This window comes from Hemiscyllium ocellatum, chromosome 6 (assembly GCF_020745735.1).
Source record: "Hemiscyllium ocellatum isolate sHemOce1 chromosome 6, sHemOce1.pat.X.cur, whole genome shotgun sequence".
Lineage (NCBI taxonomy): Eukaryota > Metazoa > Chordata > Chondrichthyes > Orectolobiformes > Hemiscylliidae > Hemiscyllium > Hemiscyllium ocellatum.
Genome location: NC_083406.1, coordinates 122,845,469 through 122,862,627, shown reverse-complemented (window position 1 = coordinate 122,862,627; position 17,159 = coordinate 122,845,469). Strand labels below are relative to the sequence as shown.

Below are 17,159 nucleotides of genomic sequence, written 5' to 3'. Positions count from 1 at the left end.
TGCGTGTCATTTGAAACTCACCGAGCCAACAACACAAGATAAAATTAACCTCCTGAACTTTAGTCCTGTTCTGGGATTGGATAACCAGCTGGTCAAAGCTGCAATTTTCTTCACCAGACTAATTTTAAAGCATCTACTAACGTCTGTAGGTATTGCCAGCAGATACTGTCTGTCCTCAGGTGTACAGTTCTTATCCTTACTTTGACATCCTTCTGTAACCTTGTCCTCTCCCAATCTCCACCTTCTGAGATCTCTACTTACCTCTAATTCTGGCTTCTTGAACCTCCCCAGATTTTAATAATTCCTCCATGGACAGACATGCCTTCAAACTGACTCTGAAGCTTTGGAATGTTCTCATAATTACAGCACAGGAACAAGCCCTTTGGCCCCACATGTCTGTATTAACATTGGTGCCATCCTAAACTAATCCCATGGATTAAACTATCCTTCCATTCCCTGCCTATTCGTGTGTCTGTCTAAATGCCTTTTAAACATTGCTATTGTCTCTGTTTCCACCACCTCTACTGGCAGCACGTTCCAGGCATCTATCACCCTCTTTGTAAAAAACATCTTGCTTTGCACATCTCCTTATCCCACCTCACCTTAAACCAATACCTCTTAGTATTTGATGCTTGCATCCATGAAGTGGTTGGCATGGACGGGTTGGACCGAAAAGTCTGTTTCAGTGCTGTATATCTCTATGACTCTAAGTCATGTGGCTCCATATATGAAAACGGAAGTGGTTTCAATAAGATATAAACACACAGTCCAAAGGTTCTGTCAGAGTTCCAACATCAGCACGGCAAACTCTCCTACTCAGTTCGGCTGCAATCAAACCACCAATGACAATCAAAACCTTCAGCAATCGCCAGACTGGTGAGAATTTAGATTTCTCTCTCTTAGATAAAAATTATAGAAACATGCAGGCAGTAAAATAGAATAACATTTATAAATTAACTGATATCAGAGTAATGCCTCTGCTACTGCTGCACTGTTAAAAATGTTCAAATTATGAAGTGTTTTGACAGCACAGAGGGAGAAACTTTCTCCACGCAGAGATCTGAAATGTATCGCCTAAACGGGCAGTGGAAGCAAATCCAACAGGAACTTGCAGAAGGGAACTGGAGAAATATTTGTTTGAAATTGTTATCACATGTTAATGTAACAGCTCTATTAATAATTGCAGGAATGTGGGGAAAGAAGGAGGAGTGGAAATAACTAGAAAGCTCTCTCAACACAACATAGGCTTGATGGTCCAAATGGCCTCCTTCTTAATATAACAGAGGAATTCATTCAGCCTATTAAATCTGCTCTGGATCTCCAGATGAGCATTCAGTTGGTCTCGTTCTGTCTTCTTCCTTATTACATTTTAAAATTCCCTTTTCAAAGGCTACTATTGAGTTTGTTATGCACTGCTGTAAACAGCCAGTCATTTGATGAAGATATTTTTGGTAACACAGAACTGAAAACAGAGATGTTGCTGAAGCTTTCTGCCTTTCACTCATAGGAACAGGAGTAGGCCATTTGGCCCCTCAAGCTTACTCTGCTATTCAATAGGATTTTGGCTGATCTGACATTCCTCGTGTCTACTTTCTTACATTTTCCCTGCAATCCTTGATTCCCTGACTGATCAAGAATCTATCGATCTCAGTCTTAAAAATACACAAGGACTCTGCCCCCACAGCTCATTGTGACAAGGAACCCTCTCAGTCTGAAATTGGTGCCCCTTTATTCTGAGACTGTGCCCTCTGGTCCTAGACTCTCCCATGAGGCAAACACCCTCTCAGCATTGACCCCGTCAAGTCCCCTAAGAATCCTGGATGTTTCAATGAGATCCCTCTCATTCTTCTAAACTCCAGGGAGTAGAGTCCTGATCTTCACTCATAAGACAATCCCTCCACACCAGGGATCATCCCTGTGAAAAGCAAAAGAACTGCAGATGCTGTAAATCAGAAACAAAAACAGAAATTGCTGGAAAAGCTCAGAGGTCTGGCAGCATCTATGAAGAGAAATCAGAGTTAACCTTTTAGATCGAGTGACTCTTCATCAGAATTTAAGTGATCAATCAAGCTCATCACATGGCTCATTTACGCTTGCATACGACCTTTATTCAGGCCCGCTGTGGTAGTGACCCTATCCCTGGACTGGGAGGGCCTAGTTCAGGTTCCCCCATGCCCCAGACGTGTGTAATAACATCTCTGAACAGGTTGATTTGAAAAATATTTTAAATTTTTAAAAATTCAACATCCATTCATATGCAGGTACCCATTCTCTGAAAGGAAAAGCAAAATGTTTTGAAACTTGCACTTTTTCTGACTAACCAAAACCTCAGGGAATCTATTACTTATTGCTATCTGCATGGCAACTAATCAAGGTTTATTGGCCAATCAATCAATACCCTCATCATCTGTAGGAAATATTGTTTGAATATTCCTATTTGATTTAATATTCATGGATTCATATTGACAGATGCAAAATGAAAAGCTTTGACAACACGTTTCTCAATTCAGCAAGATTCAAGTTCTGCAGTACCACGAGTCAGTGCAGCATTTCCTCAGCACTGACCCTCTGACAGTGCAGCACTCCCTCAGCACTGACCCTCCGACAGTGTGGCACTCCCTCAGCACTGACCCTGTGACAGTACACCATTTCCTCAGCACTGACCCTCCGACAGTGCAGCACTCCCTCAGCACTGACCCTCCGACAGTGCAGCACTCCCTAAGCACTGACCCTGTGACAGTACACCATTTCCTCAGCACTGACCCTCCGACAGTGCAGCACTCCCTTAGCACTGACCCTCCAACAGTGCCCACTCCCTCAACACTGACCCTCTGACAGTGCGGCACTCCCTCAGCACTGACCCACCGACAGTGCGGCACTCCCTCAGCACTGATCCTTCGACAGTGCGGCACTCCCTCAGAACTGACCCTCCAACAGTGCGGCACTCCCTCGGCACTGACCCTCCGACAGTGCGGCGCTCCCTCAGCACTGACCCTCCAACAGTGTGGCGCTCCCTCAGCACTGACCTTCTGACAATGTGGCACCCCCTCAGCACTGACCCTCTGACATTGCAGCACTTCTCAGCACTGACCCTCCGACAGAGCGGCGTTCCCTCAGCACTGACCCTCCAACAGTGTGGCGCTCTCTCAGCACTGACCCTCTGACAATGTGGGACTCGCTCAGCACTGACCCTCCGAAAGTGCGGCACATCTCAGCACTGACCGGTGCGGCACTCCCTCAGAACTGACCCTCCGACTGTGCGGCACCCGGGGTCAGTGCGGCACTCCCTCAGCACCAACCCTCCGACAGTGTGGCACTCCCTCAGCACTGACCCTCCGACAGTGCAGCGCTCCCTCAGCACTCACTCTCCCACAGTGCAGCACTCTCTCAGCACTGACCCTTTGACAATGTGGCACTCCCTCAGCACTGACCCTCTGACAATGTGTCACTCCCTCAGCACTGACCCTCCGATAGTGCGACACTCCCTCAGCACTGACCCTCTGACAATGTGGCACTCCCTCAGCATTGACCCTTCAAAAGTGCGGCGCTCCCTCAGCACTGACCCTCCAACAGTGTGGCGCTCCCTCAGCACTGACTCTCCAACAGTGTGGCACTCCCTCAGCACTGACCCTTTGACAATGTGGGACTCGCTCAGCACTGACCCTCTGACAATGTGGCATTCCCTCAGCACTGACCTTCTGACATTGCAGCACTTCTCAGCACTGACACTCCGACAGTGTGGCGCTCCCTCAGCACTCACTCTCCCACATTGCAGCACTCTCTCAGCACTGACCCTATGACAATGTGGCACTCTCTCAGCACTGACCCTCTGACATTGCAGCACTTCTCAGCACTGACCGTCCGACATTGTGGCACTCCCTCAGCACTGACCCTCCGATAGTGCAGCATTCCCTCAGCACTGACCCTCTGACAATGTCGCACTCCCTCAGCACTGACCCTCCGATAGTGCAGCACTCCCCCAGCACTGATCCTTTCACAATGTGGCACTCCCTCAGCACTGATCCTCCGACAGTGTAGCACTCCCTCAGCTCTCACCCTCTGACAATGCGGCACTCCCTCAGCACTGACCCTCTGACATTGCAGCACTTCTCAGCACTGACCCTCCGACAGAGCGGCGTTCCCTCAGCACTGACCCTCCAACAGTGTGGCGATCTCTCAGCACTGACCCTCTGACAATGTGGCACTCCCTCAGCACTGATCCTCCGACAGGTCAGCACTCACTCAGCACTGAACCTTTGACAATGTGGGACTCGCTCAGCACTGACCTTCCGAAAGTGCGGCACATCTCAGCACTGACCGGTGCGGCACTCCCTCAGAACTGACCCTCCGACTGTGCGGCACCCGGGGTCAGTGCGGCACTCCCTCAGCACCAACCCTCCGACAGTGTGGCACTCCCTCAGCACTGACCCTCCAACAGTGCAGCACTCTCTCAGCACTGACCCTCCGATAGTGCGACACTCCCTCAGCACTGACCCTCTGACAATGTGGCACTCCCTCAGCATTGACCCTTCAAAAGTGTGGCGCTCCCTCAGCACCGACCCTCCAACAGTGTGGCACTCCCTCAGCACTGACCCTTTGACAATGTGGGACTCGCTCAGCACTGACCCTCCAACAGTGTGGCACACTCTCAGCATTAACCTCTCAACAGTGCGGCGCACCCTCATCACTGATCCTTTGACAATCTGGCATTCCCTCAGCACTGACCTTCTGACATTGCAGCACTTCTCAGCACTGACACTCCGACAGTGCAGCGCTCCCTCAGCACTGAACCTTCAACAGTGCAGCGCTTCCTCAGCACTGACCCTCCGACAGTGCGGCGCTCCCTCAGCACTGAACCTTCAACAGTGCAGCGCTTCCTCAGCACTGACCCTCCGACAGTGCGGCGCTCCCTCAGCACTCACTCTCCCACATTGCAGCACTCTCTCAGCACTGACCCTCTGACAATGTGGCACTCCCTCAGCACTGACCCTTTGACAATGTGGGACTCACTCAGCACTGACCCTCCAACAGTGCGGCACACTCTCAGCATTAACCTCTCGACAGTGCGGCGCACCCTCACCACTGACCCACCGACAGTGCAGCATTCCCTCAGCACTGACCCTCTGACATTGCAGCACCTCTCACACTGATCCTCCGACAATGCCATACTCCCTCAGCACTGACCCTCCAACAGTGCGGCGCTCCATCAGCACTGATCCTCCAACACTGCAGTGCTCCCTCAGCACTGACCCTCTGAAAGTGTGGCGCTCCCTCAGCACTCACTCTCCCACATTGCAGCACTCTCTCAGCACTGACCAACTGATAGTGCAGCACTTCTCAGCACTGACCCTCTGACAATGTGGCACTCCCTCAACACTGACCCTCTGACAATGTGTCACTCCCTCAGCACTGACCCTCCGATAGTGCGACACTCCCTCAGCACTGACCCTCTGACAATGTGCTACTCCCTCAGCATTGACCCTTCAAAAGTGTGGCACTCCCTCAGCACCGACCCTCCAACAGTGTGGCACTCCCTCAGCACTGACCCTCCAACAGTGTGGCGCTCCCTCAGCACTGACCCTTTGACAATGTGGGACTCGCTCAGCACTGACCCTCCAACAGTGCGGCGCACTCTCAGCATTGACCCCTCGACAGTGCAGCGCACCCTCAGCACTGATCCTTTGACAATGTGGCACTTCCTCAGCACTGACCCTCCGACAGTGCATCGCTCCCTCAGCACTGACCCTCCGACAGTGCAGCGCTCCCTCAGCACTGACCCTGTGACAGTGCGGCGCTCCCTCAGCACTGACCCTGTGACAGTGTGGCACTCCCTCAGCACTGACCCTGTGACAGTGCGGCACTCCCTCAGCAATGACCCTGTGACAGTGCGGCACTCCCTCAGCACTGACCCTCCGACAGTGCGGCACTCCCTCAGCACTGACCCTCTGACAGTGCATTGCTCCCTCAGCACTGACCCTCCGACACTGCGGTACTCCCTCAGCACTGACCCACTGACAGTGCAGCACTTCTCAGCACTGACCCTCTGACAATGTGGCACTCCCTCAGCACTGATTCACAGACATTGCCGCACTTCTCAGCACTGACCCTCGGACAGTGCGGCACTCCCTCAGCACTGACCCTCCGACAGTGCGGCGCTCCCTCAGCACTGACCCTCCGACACTGCGGTACTCCCTCAGCACTGACCCACTGACAGTGCAGCACTTCTCAGCACTGACCCTCCGACAGTGCGGCACTCCCTCTGCACTGACCCTCTGACAGTGCGGCACTCCCTCAGCACTGACCCTCCGACAGTGCGGCACTCCCTCAGCACTGACCCTGTGACAGTGCGGCACTCCCTCAGCACTGACCCTCCAACAATGCGGCGCTCCCTCAGCACCGACCCTCCAACAGTGTGGCACTCCCTCAGCACTGACCCTTTGACAATGTGGCACTTCTCAGCACTGACACTCCGACAGTGCAGCGCTCCCTCAGCACTGACCCTCCGACAGTGCGCATTCCCTCAGCACTGACCCTCTGACAATGTGGCACTCTCTCAGCACTGACCCTCTGACATTGCAGCACTTCTCAGCACTGACCGTCCGACAGTGCGCACTCCCTCAGCACTGACCCTCCGACAGTGCAGCATTCCCTCAGCACTGACCCTCTGACAATGTCGCACTCCCTCAGCACTGACCCTCCGACAGTGCAGCACTCCTTCAGCACTGATCCTTTCACAATGTGGCACTCCCTCAGCACTGATCCTCCGACAGTGCAGCACTCCCTCAGCTCTCACCCTCTGACAATGTGGCACTCCCTCAGCACTGACCCTCTGACAGAGCAGCATACTCTCAGCACTGACCCTCTGACAATGTGGCACCCCCTCAGCACTGACCCTCTGACATTGCAGCACTTCTCAGCACTGACCCTCCGACAGAGCGGCGTTCCGTCAGCACTGACCCTCCAACAGTGTGGCGATCTCTCAGCACTGACCCTCTGACAATGTGGCACTCCCTCAGCACTGATCCTCCGACAGTGCAGCACTCACTCAGCACTGAACCTTTGACAATGTGGGACTCGCTCAGCACTGACCTTCCGAAAGTGCGGCACATCTCAGCACTGACCGGTGCGGCACTCCCTCAGAACTGACCCTCCGACTGTGCGGCACCCGGGGTCAGTGCGGCACTCCCTCAGCACCAACCCTCCGACAGTGTGGCACTCCCTCAGCACTGACCCTCCAACAGTGCAGCACTCTCTCAGCACTGACCCTTTGACAATGTGGCACGCCCTCAGCACTGACCCTCTGACAATGTATCACTCCCTCAGCACTGACCCTCCGATAGTGCGACACTCCCTCAGCACTGACCCTCTGACAATGTGGCACTCCCTCAGCATTGACCCTTCAAAAGTGCGGCGCTCCCTCAGCACCGACCCTCCAACAGTGTGGCACTCCCTCAGCACTGACCCTTTGACAATGTGGGACTCGCTCAGCACTGACCCTCCAACAGTGCGGCACACTCTCAGCATTAACCTCTCGACAGTGCGGCGCACCCTCATCACTGATCCTTTGACAATGTGGCACTCCTTCAGCACTGACCCTCTGACAATTTGGCATTCCCTCAGCACTGACCTTCTGACATTGCAGCACTTCTCAGCACTGACCCTCCAAAAGTGTGGCGCTCCCTCAGCACTCACTCTCCCACATTGCAGCACTCTCTCAGCACTGACCCTCTGACAATGTGGCACTCCCTCAGCACTGACCCTTTGACAATGTGGGACTCGCTCAGCACTGACCCTCCAACAGTGCGGCACACTCTCAGCATTAACCTCTCGACAGTGCGGCGCACCCTCATCACTGACCCACCGACAGTGCAGCATTCCCTCAGCACTGACCCTCTGACAATGTTGCACTCCCTCAGCACTGACCCTCTGACATTGCAGCACCTCTCACACTGATCCTCCGACAATGCCATACTCCCTCAGCACTGACCCTCCAACAGTGCGGCGCTCCATCAGCACTGATCCTCCAACACTGCAGTGCTCCCTTAGCACTGACCCTCTGAAAGTGTGGCGCTCCCTCAGCACTCACTCTCCCACATTGCAGCACTCTCTCAGCACTGACCCTCTGACAATGTGGCACTCCCTCAACACTGACCCTCTGACAATGTGTCACTCCCTCAGCACTGACCCTCCGATAGTGCGACACTCCCTCAGCACTGACCCTCTGACAATGTGCCACTCCCTCAGCATTGACCCTTCAAAAGTGCGGCGCTCCCTCAGCACTGACTCTCCAACAGTGCGGCACTCCCTCAGCACTGACCCTCCAACAGTGCAGCGCTCCCTCAGCACTGACCCTCCGACAGTGCGGCGCTCCCTCAGCACTGACCCTTTGACAATGTGGGACTCGCTCAGCACTGACCCTCCAACAGTGCGGCGCACTCTCAGCATTGACCCCTCGACAGTGCGGCGCACCCTCAGCACTGATCCTTTGACAATGTGGCACTTCCTCAGCACTGACCCTCCGACAGTGCATCGCTCCCTCAGCATTGACCCTCCGACAGTGCATCGCTCCCTCAGCACTGACCCTCCGACAGTGCGGCGCTCCCTCAGCAATGACCCTGTGATAGTGCGGCACTCCCTCAGCACTGACCCTCCGACAGTGCGGCACTCCCTCAGCACTGACCCTCTGACAGTGCATTGCTCCCTCAGCACTGACCCTCCGACACTGCGGTACTCCCTCAGCACTGACCCACTGACAGTGCAGCATTTCTCAGCACTGACCCTCCGACAGTGCGGCACTCCCTCAGCACTGACCCTCTGACAGTGCATTGCTCCCTCAGCACTGACCCTCCGACACTGCGGTACTCCCTCAGCACTGACCCACTGACATTGCCGCACTTCTCAGCACTGACCCTCGGACAGTGCGGCACTCCCTCAGCACTGATCCTGTGACAGTGCGGCGCTCCCTCAGCACTGACCCTGTGACAGTGCGGCACTCCCTCAGCACTGACCCACTGACAGTGCAGCACTTCTCAGCACTGACCCTCCGACAGTGCGGCACTCCCTCTGCACTGACCCTCTGACAGTGCGGCACTCCCTCAGCACTGACCCTCTGACAATGTGCCACTCCGTCAGCACTGACCCTCCAACAGTGCTGCACTCCCTCAGCACTGACCCTCTGACAATGTGGCACACCCTCAGCACTGACCCTCCAACAGTGCGGTGCTCCCTCAACACTGACCCTCTGAGAGTATGGCACACCCTCAGCACTGACCCTCCAACAGTGCGGTGCTCCCTCAACACTGACCCTCTGACAATGTGCCACTCTGTCAGCACTGACCCTCCAACAGTGCGGTGCTCCCTCAACACTGACCCTCTGAGAGTATGGCACAACCTCAGCACTGACCCTCCAACAGTGCGGTGCTCCCTCAACACTGACCCTCTGACAATGTGCCACTCTGTCAGCACTGACCTTCCAACAGTGCGGTGCTCCCTCAACACTGACCCTCTGACAATGTGCCACTTCGTCAGCACTGACCCTCTGACAGTGCGGCACTCCCTCAGCACTGACCCTCTGACAATGTGGCACACCCTCAGCACTGACCCTCCAACAGTGCGGTGCTCCCTCAACACTGACCCTCTGAGAGTGTGGCACTCCCTCATTACTGCATAGGAAGTGTCAGTCTGAACGCTCATCGTAAAGTTGATCTTGAAGCCAGAACCTTATGGCTTGAGCTGAGAGTGTGACTGATCAGTTCTAAAACTGCTGAAGTCACAGTTGATAATTTGCATTTGTCATCATTTTCTGAAACTACTTAATTTTTTTTCTTCAGGGCAGGAAGCTCTCTGCCTAATCGTCATATCTCTCCTGATGCTGTTGAATGGACTCGTCTCTGCTTACATTTTAAGAGATGGAGTCCAAGACCCAGGTAACTATAGAGAAGTAGACAGCAAAACCCCTCAGACAACAAAGCCCCTACTCAGACAGAATGTTGTTAGAAAAATGCTGCTTTAGTTCTGAGCACTGAGGTTTGCTTCATTGATGTAGAACACACATTTACTTGCCCAGAGTCCACGCCAGCAGGGAAGGACTAACAACTAACAACAATGCCCACACTGGCTGGAGGAATATGACTAACATTATTCCCATCCTCCACCTCCCTTTCTCTTAGTCAAGTAAAATACTGCAGGTGCTGGAAATCAGAAATAAAAGCAGACAGTGCTGTAGAGTTACAGTTTCAAGTGCAAATTCACTCATCAGGAATTGTACTGGACAATTAACAGAAACATTAGCTCGGTTTCTCACTCCATAGTGGCTGCTTGACCTGCTGTGTTTCTTTTTTATTCACTCACAGGACATGGGCATCACTGGCTGGGGCAACATTCATTGTCTGTCTTTAGTTGCCCTTGAGAATGTGCTGCTGAGCTGCCTTCTTCAACTGCTGCAGTCGATGTGCTCCCACACTGCCACTGGGGAGGGAGTTCCAGAACTCCCTTCCAAATGCTGCACAACCATGTCACCAAAAAGCAAATTGCAGGAATAATAAGTCGAGAAATACTCTCAGAAACTCCTTATGCTGACCTCCCAGCTCCCATAATTGATCGAGACTAGTCTAAGGAATCAACTAGCCGACGCTAACAGCCTTTGCTTCACCCCTCCCCAACTACCAAATTTCAATATTTTTATTTTGATAAAATGGAGATGTTCAGAGGAAATGATCATCCACCTTTTTATTGTGTCGCTGTGGTTTTGCTCCAGGATCACGCACAGCAGTGTCCTGTAGACTGATCTCTGATCCCTGGGGAATGTCGGTGGATCCCGGGTGGGGAATGCCAAGCCCAGCATCAGCACAATGTCCAGAGCAGACCTTAGAGAGAGCCGCACAGACTGATATGCAGCGTTTCAGAGGCAGCGTTAAAATGAGGCCCCTATATGTTTGCCCAGGTAGATGTACAGGACCACACTGCCACTATTTCAAAGATGAGGGGAATTCTCCCAGGAACCAATATTAATTCCCCTAACTGAATATCATTATAATCAGATGATCTAATGGCACAGTACAGGATCCCTGTGTGTGTCTGTATCTCTCTCTCTCTGGGACAAGAAAAGTCCATCTGCCCTGGAGCTGCATCATTACATGTCCAGACAGGTTTTTAAAATTCACTCAGGGGACATGGACATGGACATGGCTGGCTGGGTCAGTATTTATTGTCCATACCTAGTTACATAGAACATTACTGTGCAGTACAGGCCCTTCAGCCCTCGATGTTGTGCTGACCTGTGGAACCAATCTGAAGCCCATCTATCCTACACTATTCCACTTTCATCTATATGTTTATCCACTGACCATTTAAATGCCCTTAAAGGTGGTGAGTCTACTACTGTTGCAGGCAGTGCATTCCACACCCTTATTACTATCTGAGTAAAGAACCTACCTCTGACATCTGTCTTATATTTATCACCTCTCAATTTAAAACTTTGTCCCCTCATGCTAGCCATCACCATCTGAGGAAAAAGGCTCTCACTCAATCTAATCCTCTGATTATCTTGTATGTCTAAATTAGGTCACCTCTTAACCTTCTTTTCTCAAACGAAACAGCCTCAAGTCCCTCAGCCTTTCCTCATAAGACCTTCCCTCCAAATCAGGCAACATCCTATTAAATCTCCTCTGCATCCTTTCCACAGCTTCCACATTCTTCCTATAATGCAGTGATCAGAACTGTACTCAATACTCCAAGTGTGGCCGCAACAGAGTTTTGTACAGTTGCAGCATGGCTCCAAAACTCAATCCCTCTACAATAAAAGCTAACACACCATATGCATTCTTAACAACCCTATCAACCTGGGTGGCAACTTTCAGGGATCTATGCTCATCCACACTACCAAGAATCTTACCATTAGCGCAATACTCTTTATTCCTGTTGCTCCTTCCAAAATGAATCACCTCACACTGTTTCACATTAAGCTCCATTTGCTACCTCTCAGCCCAGATCTGCAGCTTATCTATGTCCCTCTGTAACATCCTTCATCGCGGTCCATAACTTCACCTACCTTACCTTTGAGAAGGCGGCCTTCTTGAACTGCAGCAGCTCCATTTGATGTTGGTAGACCCCAATGACCTTAGGGAGGGATTTATAAACAATACAATCGCACAATCTGGATCATTATCACTTTGCTGCGTGTGGGATCTAGCTATGCAGTATCTACCTAAATGTGACAGTGAGTGCAAAGTGCTCTAAGTTTGCTGCGGTAGTAAAAAGTGGTTAAATAAAACCAAATCTTTCTTCCTTTCTACCTTCTCTATGATGGTATTTCTTTCCCATCAGCAACATGTCCAGCTCTTACATGCAGCACCAGCCCAGTCAGGAACACACTGCAGAGTCTCATGTCTCTCTAGGAGCACATTTTTCAGGGGCTCAGCAATTACTGCTCACCATGGATACTGTGAGAAGTTATTGCCTTCTTCTCAAATCACAGTAATCCATCAGTCTGTCAAAGCAGTTTGAAATAACGCTGTCTTACACCAGCGCCAATTTAAAACTGGGATGAGGAGGGAATTTCTTCTCTCAGAGGGTTCAGAGTCTTTGAACTCCTTGTCACAGAACGTCCTTATGTCTATTTAAGGGTGGAATAGATTCTAGGTCAGTTGAGGAATCAAGGGTTATGGGGAAAGGGCAGGAAAGTGGACATTGTCAGCCCTGATCCTATTGAATGGCAGAGCAGACTTAATGGGCCAAATTCCTATTTTATATTGTCTTGTGGGGCCATGTCAGACAACAGTAAAGAGTCAACCACTTTGGGAGTCACATAGCCAGGTCAGGATGGCAGATTGCCTTTCCTGTAGGTCATTGTGTACCAGTTGTTTTTTACACCAAGCTGACAGTGTGAGGTCATTTTCACTGATCCCAGCTTTTTATTGCAATGTCAATTATCAAACTGAGCTACTGGTTTGGCTCATTGTATTACACCACTGTAACCTATGCCAAGCTTTTTAACTTGCCTCTTGTGAGATGCAGCCTAGTCCCCAGAATTTGGGAAAATCCCCCCATGTTGAAAAAAATGGCCAACTCTCCAATCTGTATGAACCTCAGGAAAGAGATATTGTTAAGGGTCTAACTGTGCAGATTACCCTAAATAATGCAGTAAGAAAAGGGTCATAATCTAAAGGCACGTTGCACAATCTAGGTTTACACTTCCTCAAATTTAGAATTTGATTTAATTTATTGTTGTCACATGCACCTTAAGTACAGTGAAAAGTTTTGTTTTGTGAGCAGTGCAGGCAGACCATAGCAACAAGGACATATAGATCATAGGAGACGAGGCAGAGTGGGGGATAGAGGGTTACACTGAACAGGGGTGCACAAAGCAAGGTCAATGTCAGATTTGGAGTTAGAGAGGTCCACTCAGCAGACCAATAATAGCAGTGAAGAAGCTGTTCTTGGAACCATTGGTGCATGGGTTCAAGCTTGTGTCTTCTGCCTCACGGAAGAGGGTGGAAGAGAGTATTATCAGGTTAGGAGGGATCTTTGATAATGTTAACAACCTTTTTGCAAGCAATGAGAAATGTAGATGGAGTCCATGGATGGAAGATTGGTTTGCCTGATGGTCTGGGCTGTGCACACAACCTTCTGCAGTTTTGTATGGTCCTGGACACAGCAGTCGCCATTCCAGGCCATTATGCAATGTGCTTTCTATGGTGCATTTGTAAAGGTTGGGTGAGGGTCCTTATGGACATGCCAAATTCCTAATCATCCTGAGGAACAGGAGGCATTGTTAGGCCTTCTTGACCGTCGCATGTACATGGGAAGTCCAGGGCAGATTGTTGGTTAATGTCACTCCGAGGAACTTCCCGACCCTCTCCATCTCAGCTCTGTTGATGTAGATACTAGTGTGTCTTCCACCTTTCTTCCTGATGTCAATGATCAATTCTTTTGTCTTGCTGACATTGAGAGGAAGATTGTTATGAGTGCGTAATGACACCAAGCACTCTATGCCTTTGTATTCTGACTCAACATTGTTTGATATTCGCCAACAACAGTGGTGTGTGTGCGTGCGTGTACCTAACATTTGAGCCAGGCCATTCAGGAGTGATGACAGAAGGCAAATCCTCTTCCATGGCCATTCTCCCTCTAATGCAGCATGTGTAGGGATAAGGTGCTACCGTCATGTACATAGATTGGAGAAGCTGGGACTGTTTTACTTGGGAAAGAGAAGGTTGACTGGAAGTTTTAATGAGGTATTCAAAACCAAGAGGGCTTTGGAGAGGGGTGATCAATTCCCTTGGGTAGAAAGATCAAGAATGACAGGGCACAGTTATAAGGTAATTAGCAAAAGAAGCAATAGAGGCATAAAAATAAATTCACACAGCAAGCAGTCAGGATGTGGAAGGTACTGCCTAAAGCTGTGGTGAAGGAAGATTCAATCAAGGCTTTCAAAAGATAATTATCTGAGAAGGAAGTCAGGCAGGAAAGACGCTGTTCATTCGGAGAGCGGTACAGACTTGATGGGCTGAATGTCCTTTGTGTGGCAACAATTCTATGCTTCTGTGACAAAGGGGATTGGAATTCTAACTCTCTCTTCCACCTCCAAAAGCTATAGAGAGTGGAGGTAAATTTTCAATTATCAAACAAAGATCTTTTGCCAAACTAAAGGTAGGAAAAAGTAAGATCCTGATTGAGTGTGGTTTAATGGAACAGAGGACCAGGCATAATGATCACCTTCTGTACAGCACTTTGTGGAAGGTGGATTTTGTTTATGGCCCAAATTCATCTCTTGAGCACGTCTAAATGAATTGCTTCTGTTCCCACAGGGTCTGATGCGTATGGTCCTCCAAAAATCATTGTACCCACTGGAATGACCGTCAAAGCTGAGCTAGGTAAGTATGACCACTATATGCACATTACATCTTGATTTGAGAACCACCACTGTAACTGACAGCCCTATGGACACTGCTGTTGAACTGACAGAGAGCTTGAACACTTCACACTCATTCCCAGACTGTGCTGAGCTAACTGGGATGTTGCACCTTGTGTCTGCCTCTTCAACCTGGTGTAGGGACAGGGAGCAAGAAATTTCAGAAAGGGCAAGATTATAATGAACCAGTGACTGCTTGGATCCAGCACATAACCCTCTCTGCTGAGGAAGAACAGTGGCTCTGAGTCCAGAGATTTGATCAGAAGTTTTTACGTTCAGAGCACTACTGACGGTGTGCCACATAATCGGAGGGTTAGTGCTGAAGGAGTGCCACACTGTCGGAGGGTCACTGCTGAGGGAGTGCCGCACTGTCGGAGGGTCAGTGCTGAGGGAGTGTCGCACTGTCGGAGGGTCATTGCTGAGGGAGTACCACACTGTTGGAGGATCTGTGCTGTCGGAGGGTTAGTGCTGAGGCAGTGCTGCACTGTTGGAGGGTCTGTGCTGAGGGAGTGCCGCACTGTCAGAGGTTCAGTGCTGAGGGAGAGCTGCACTGTCAGAGGGTGAGTGCTGAGGGGATGCATTTCTTGTTTTTATTCACTTATTAATTCCACTAGCTACTATGATGGGAGTTGAACCCTTACTCCAGGGAATTAACCTAATTCTCTGAATTGCAAATCCAATGATATTACCATTACCCCGCCTTTTTCTCTCTCATCTTCCAACTCCCACCCCCGGAGGGTTATTATGTAGGAAACATATCAGCCAATATTTCTTTCACACTCAGAAATATGGGTGTCAGTTTAATGACTCAGCTGAATAAATGTGGCACTGCAGGCAATGCAGCACTCACTCAGTACCGGAATGAGAGCATCAGCCTGGATTGTGGGTCCTGAACTTAAACAGTGGTGCCGACTGAGCCACAGCTGAACACCAACTGCACCATGAATACGATTGATATTTTGTCAGGGTGGTAATATTACCTATTGTACAAGAGCTGAACTGGGCAATACAGACTTTCACAAAAATCAATCTTTACTTCCCTGCAGGCAAGTCACTGAAGCTAACCTGCCAAGCAATTACTTGCTATACTGACAAATTTTCCACAATCATTTACTGGTTGGCAAACCACGAGTTCATCGAGGATGTGTTTGAGAACAACAGGGTGAAAGAAGGACAGGAAATGTAAGTTAATACATTAAACTATGACTTGGTGTAAATATCTAGACAGGTGTGATATCTAAGTCATAGCGTCACACAGTGCAGAAACAGACCCTTCGGTCCAACCAGTCCATGCCAAACATATCCCAAACCAAACTCGTCCACCTACCTGCTCCTGACCTATATCTCTTCAAACCTTTCCTATTCATGTAGTTACCAAATGTCTTTTAAACATTGTAATTGTACCCACAGCCACCACTTCCTCAGGAAGTTCACTTCATAAGCAAATCACACGTTTTTTTATAACTCTGCTCTCATCTTAAGAATGTACCACCTAATCTTGAAACCTCCCTCACAACCTCCTATGGTCCAGTGATAAATGTCCCAGCCTATTCAGCCTTTCTTTATAACTCAAACCTCCATTACCAGACACTGTTCTGGTAAATAAAATCTGAAAGAACTGTGGATGTTGTAAATCAGCAACAAAAGCAGAGATTGTGGGGAAAGCTCAGCAGCATCTGGCAGCACTGCAGAGAGGAATCAGAGTTAACGTTTCAGATCAAGTGAAGAAGGATCATTCAGCTTGAAACATTAACTAGTGATTCTCTCCACAGACCGGTTGAGCTTTTCCAGCAATTGCTGTTTTTGTAACATCTTGGTAAATCTCTCTGAACCCTCTCTCCAGCTTAATAATATCCTTCCTATATAACTGGACTGGAACTGGACACAGTATTGCTTCTATACTGAGCAATGAAGCCAAGAGTGTCAAACACCTTTTTAACCACCCTGTCTATATGTGATGCAAACTTCAAAGAATTATATACCTGCACCCTTAGGTCCTTCAGTTCTGCAACACTACCCAAGGCCCGACAGTTAATTGTGTAAGCCCTACCTTTGTTTGTTGGACCGAAATGCAATACCCCGCATTTATCCAGATTGAAATCCATCTGCTACTTTTCAGCCCATTGACCCAGTTGATCTAGATCCCTTTACAATCTTAAACCTTCTTCACTGCCCAATATGCCACTAATTTTGGTGTTGCCCACAAATTTACTAACCACACCCTCTATACTCTCATCCAGATCATTTA

At 49.8% G+C, this 17,159-nt stretch overlaps 1 protein-coding gene across 3 annotated transcripts in view; it reads left to right on the top strand.

Annotated features, from left to right (window-relative positions):
* Nucleotides 1–778: 778 nt before the first annotated feature.
* Nucleotides 779–17,159, top strand: part of LOC132816904 (interleukin-1 receptor accessory protein-like 1) — a 29,144-nt gene continuing 12,763 nt past the window's right edge. For 2 of the 3 annotated variants that reach the window (XM_060826921.1, XM_060826919.1), the window contains exons 1-4: nucleotides 779–876; nucleotides 9,831–9,926; nucleotides 14,808–14,873; nucleotides 15,958–16,093. In XM_060826921.1, the coding sequence (XP_060682904.1) occupies nucleotides 843–876; nucleotides 9,831–9,926; nucleotides 14,808–14,873; nucleotides 15,958–16,093 (332 nt within the window). In that variant the 5' untranslated portion in view covers nucleotides 779–842. The remainder of the gene's footprint in view (nucleotides 877–9,830; nucleotides 9,927–14,807; nucleotides 14,874–15,957; nucleotides 16,094–17,159) is intronic. The other variant, XM_060826920.1, reaches the window with a different exon arrangement.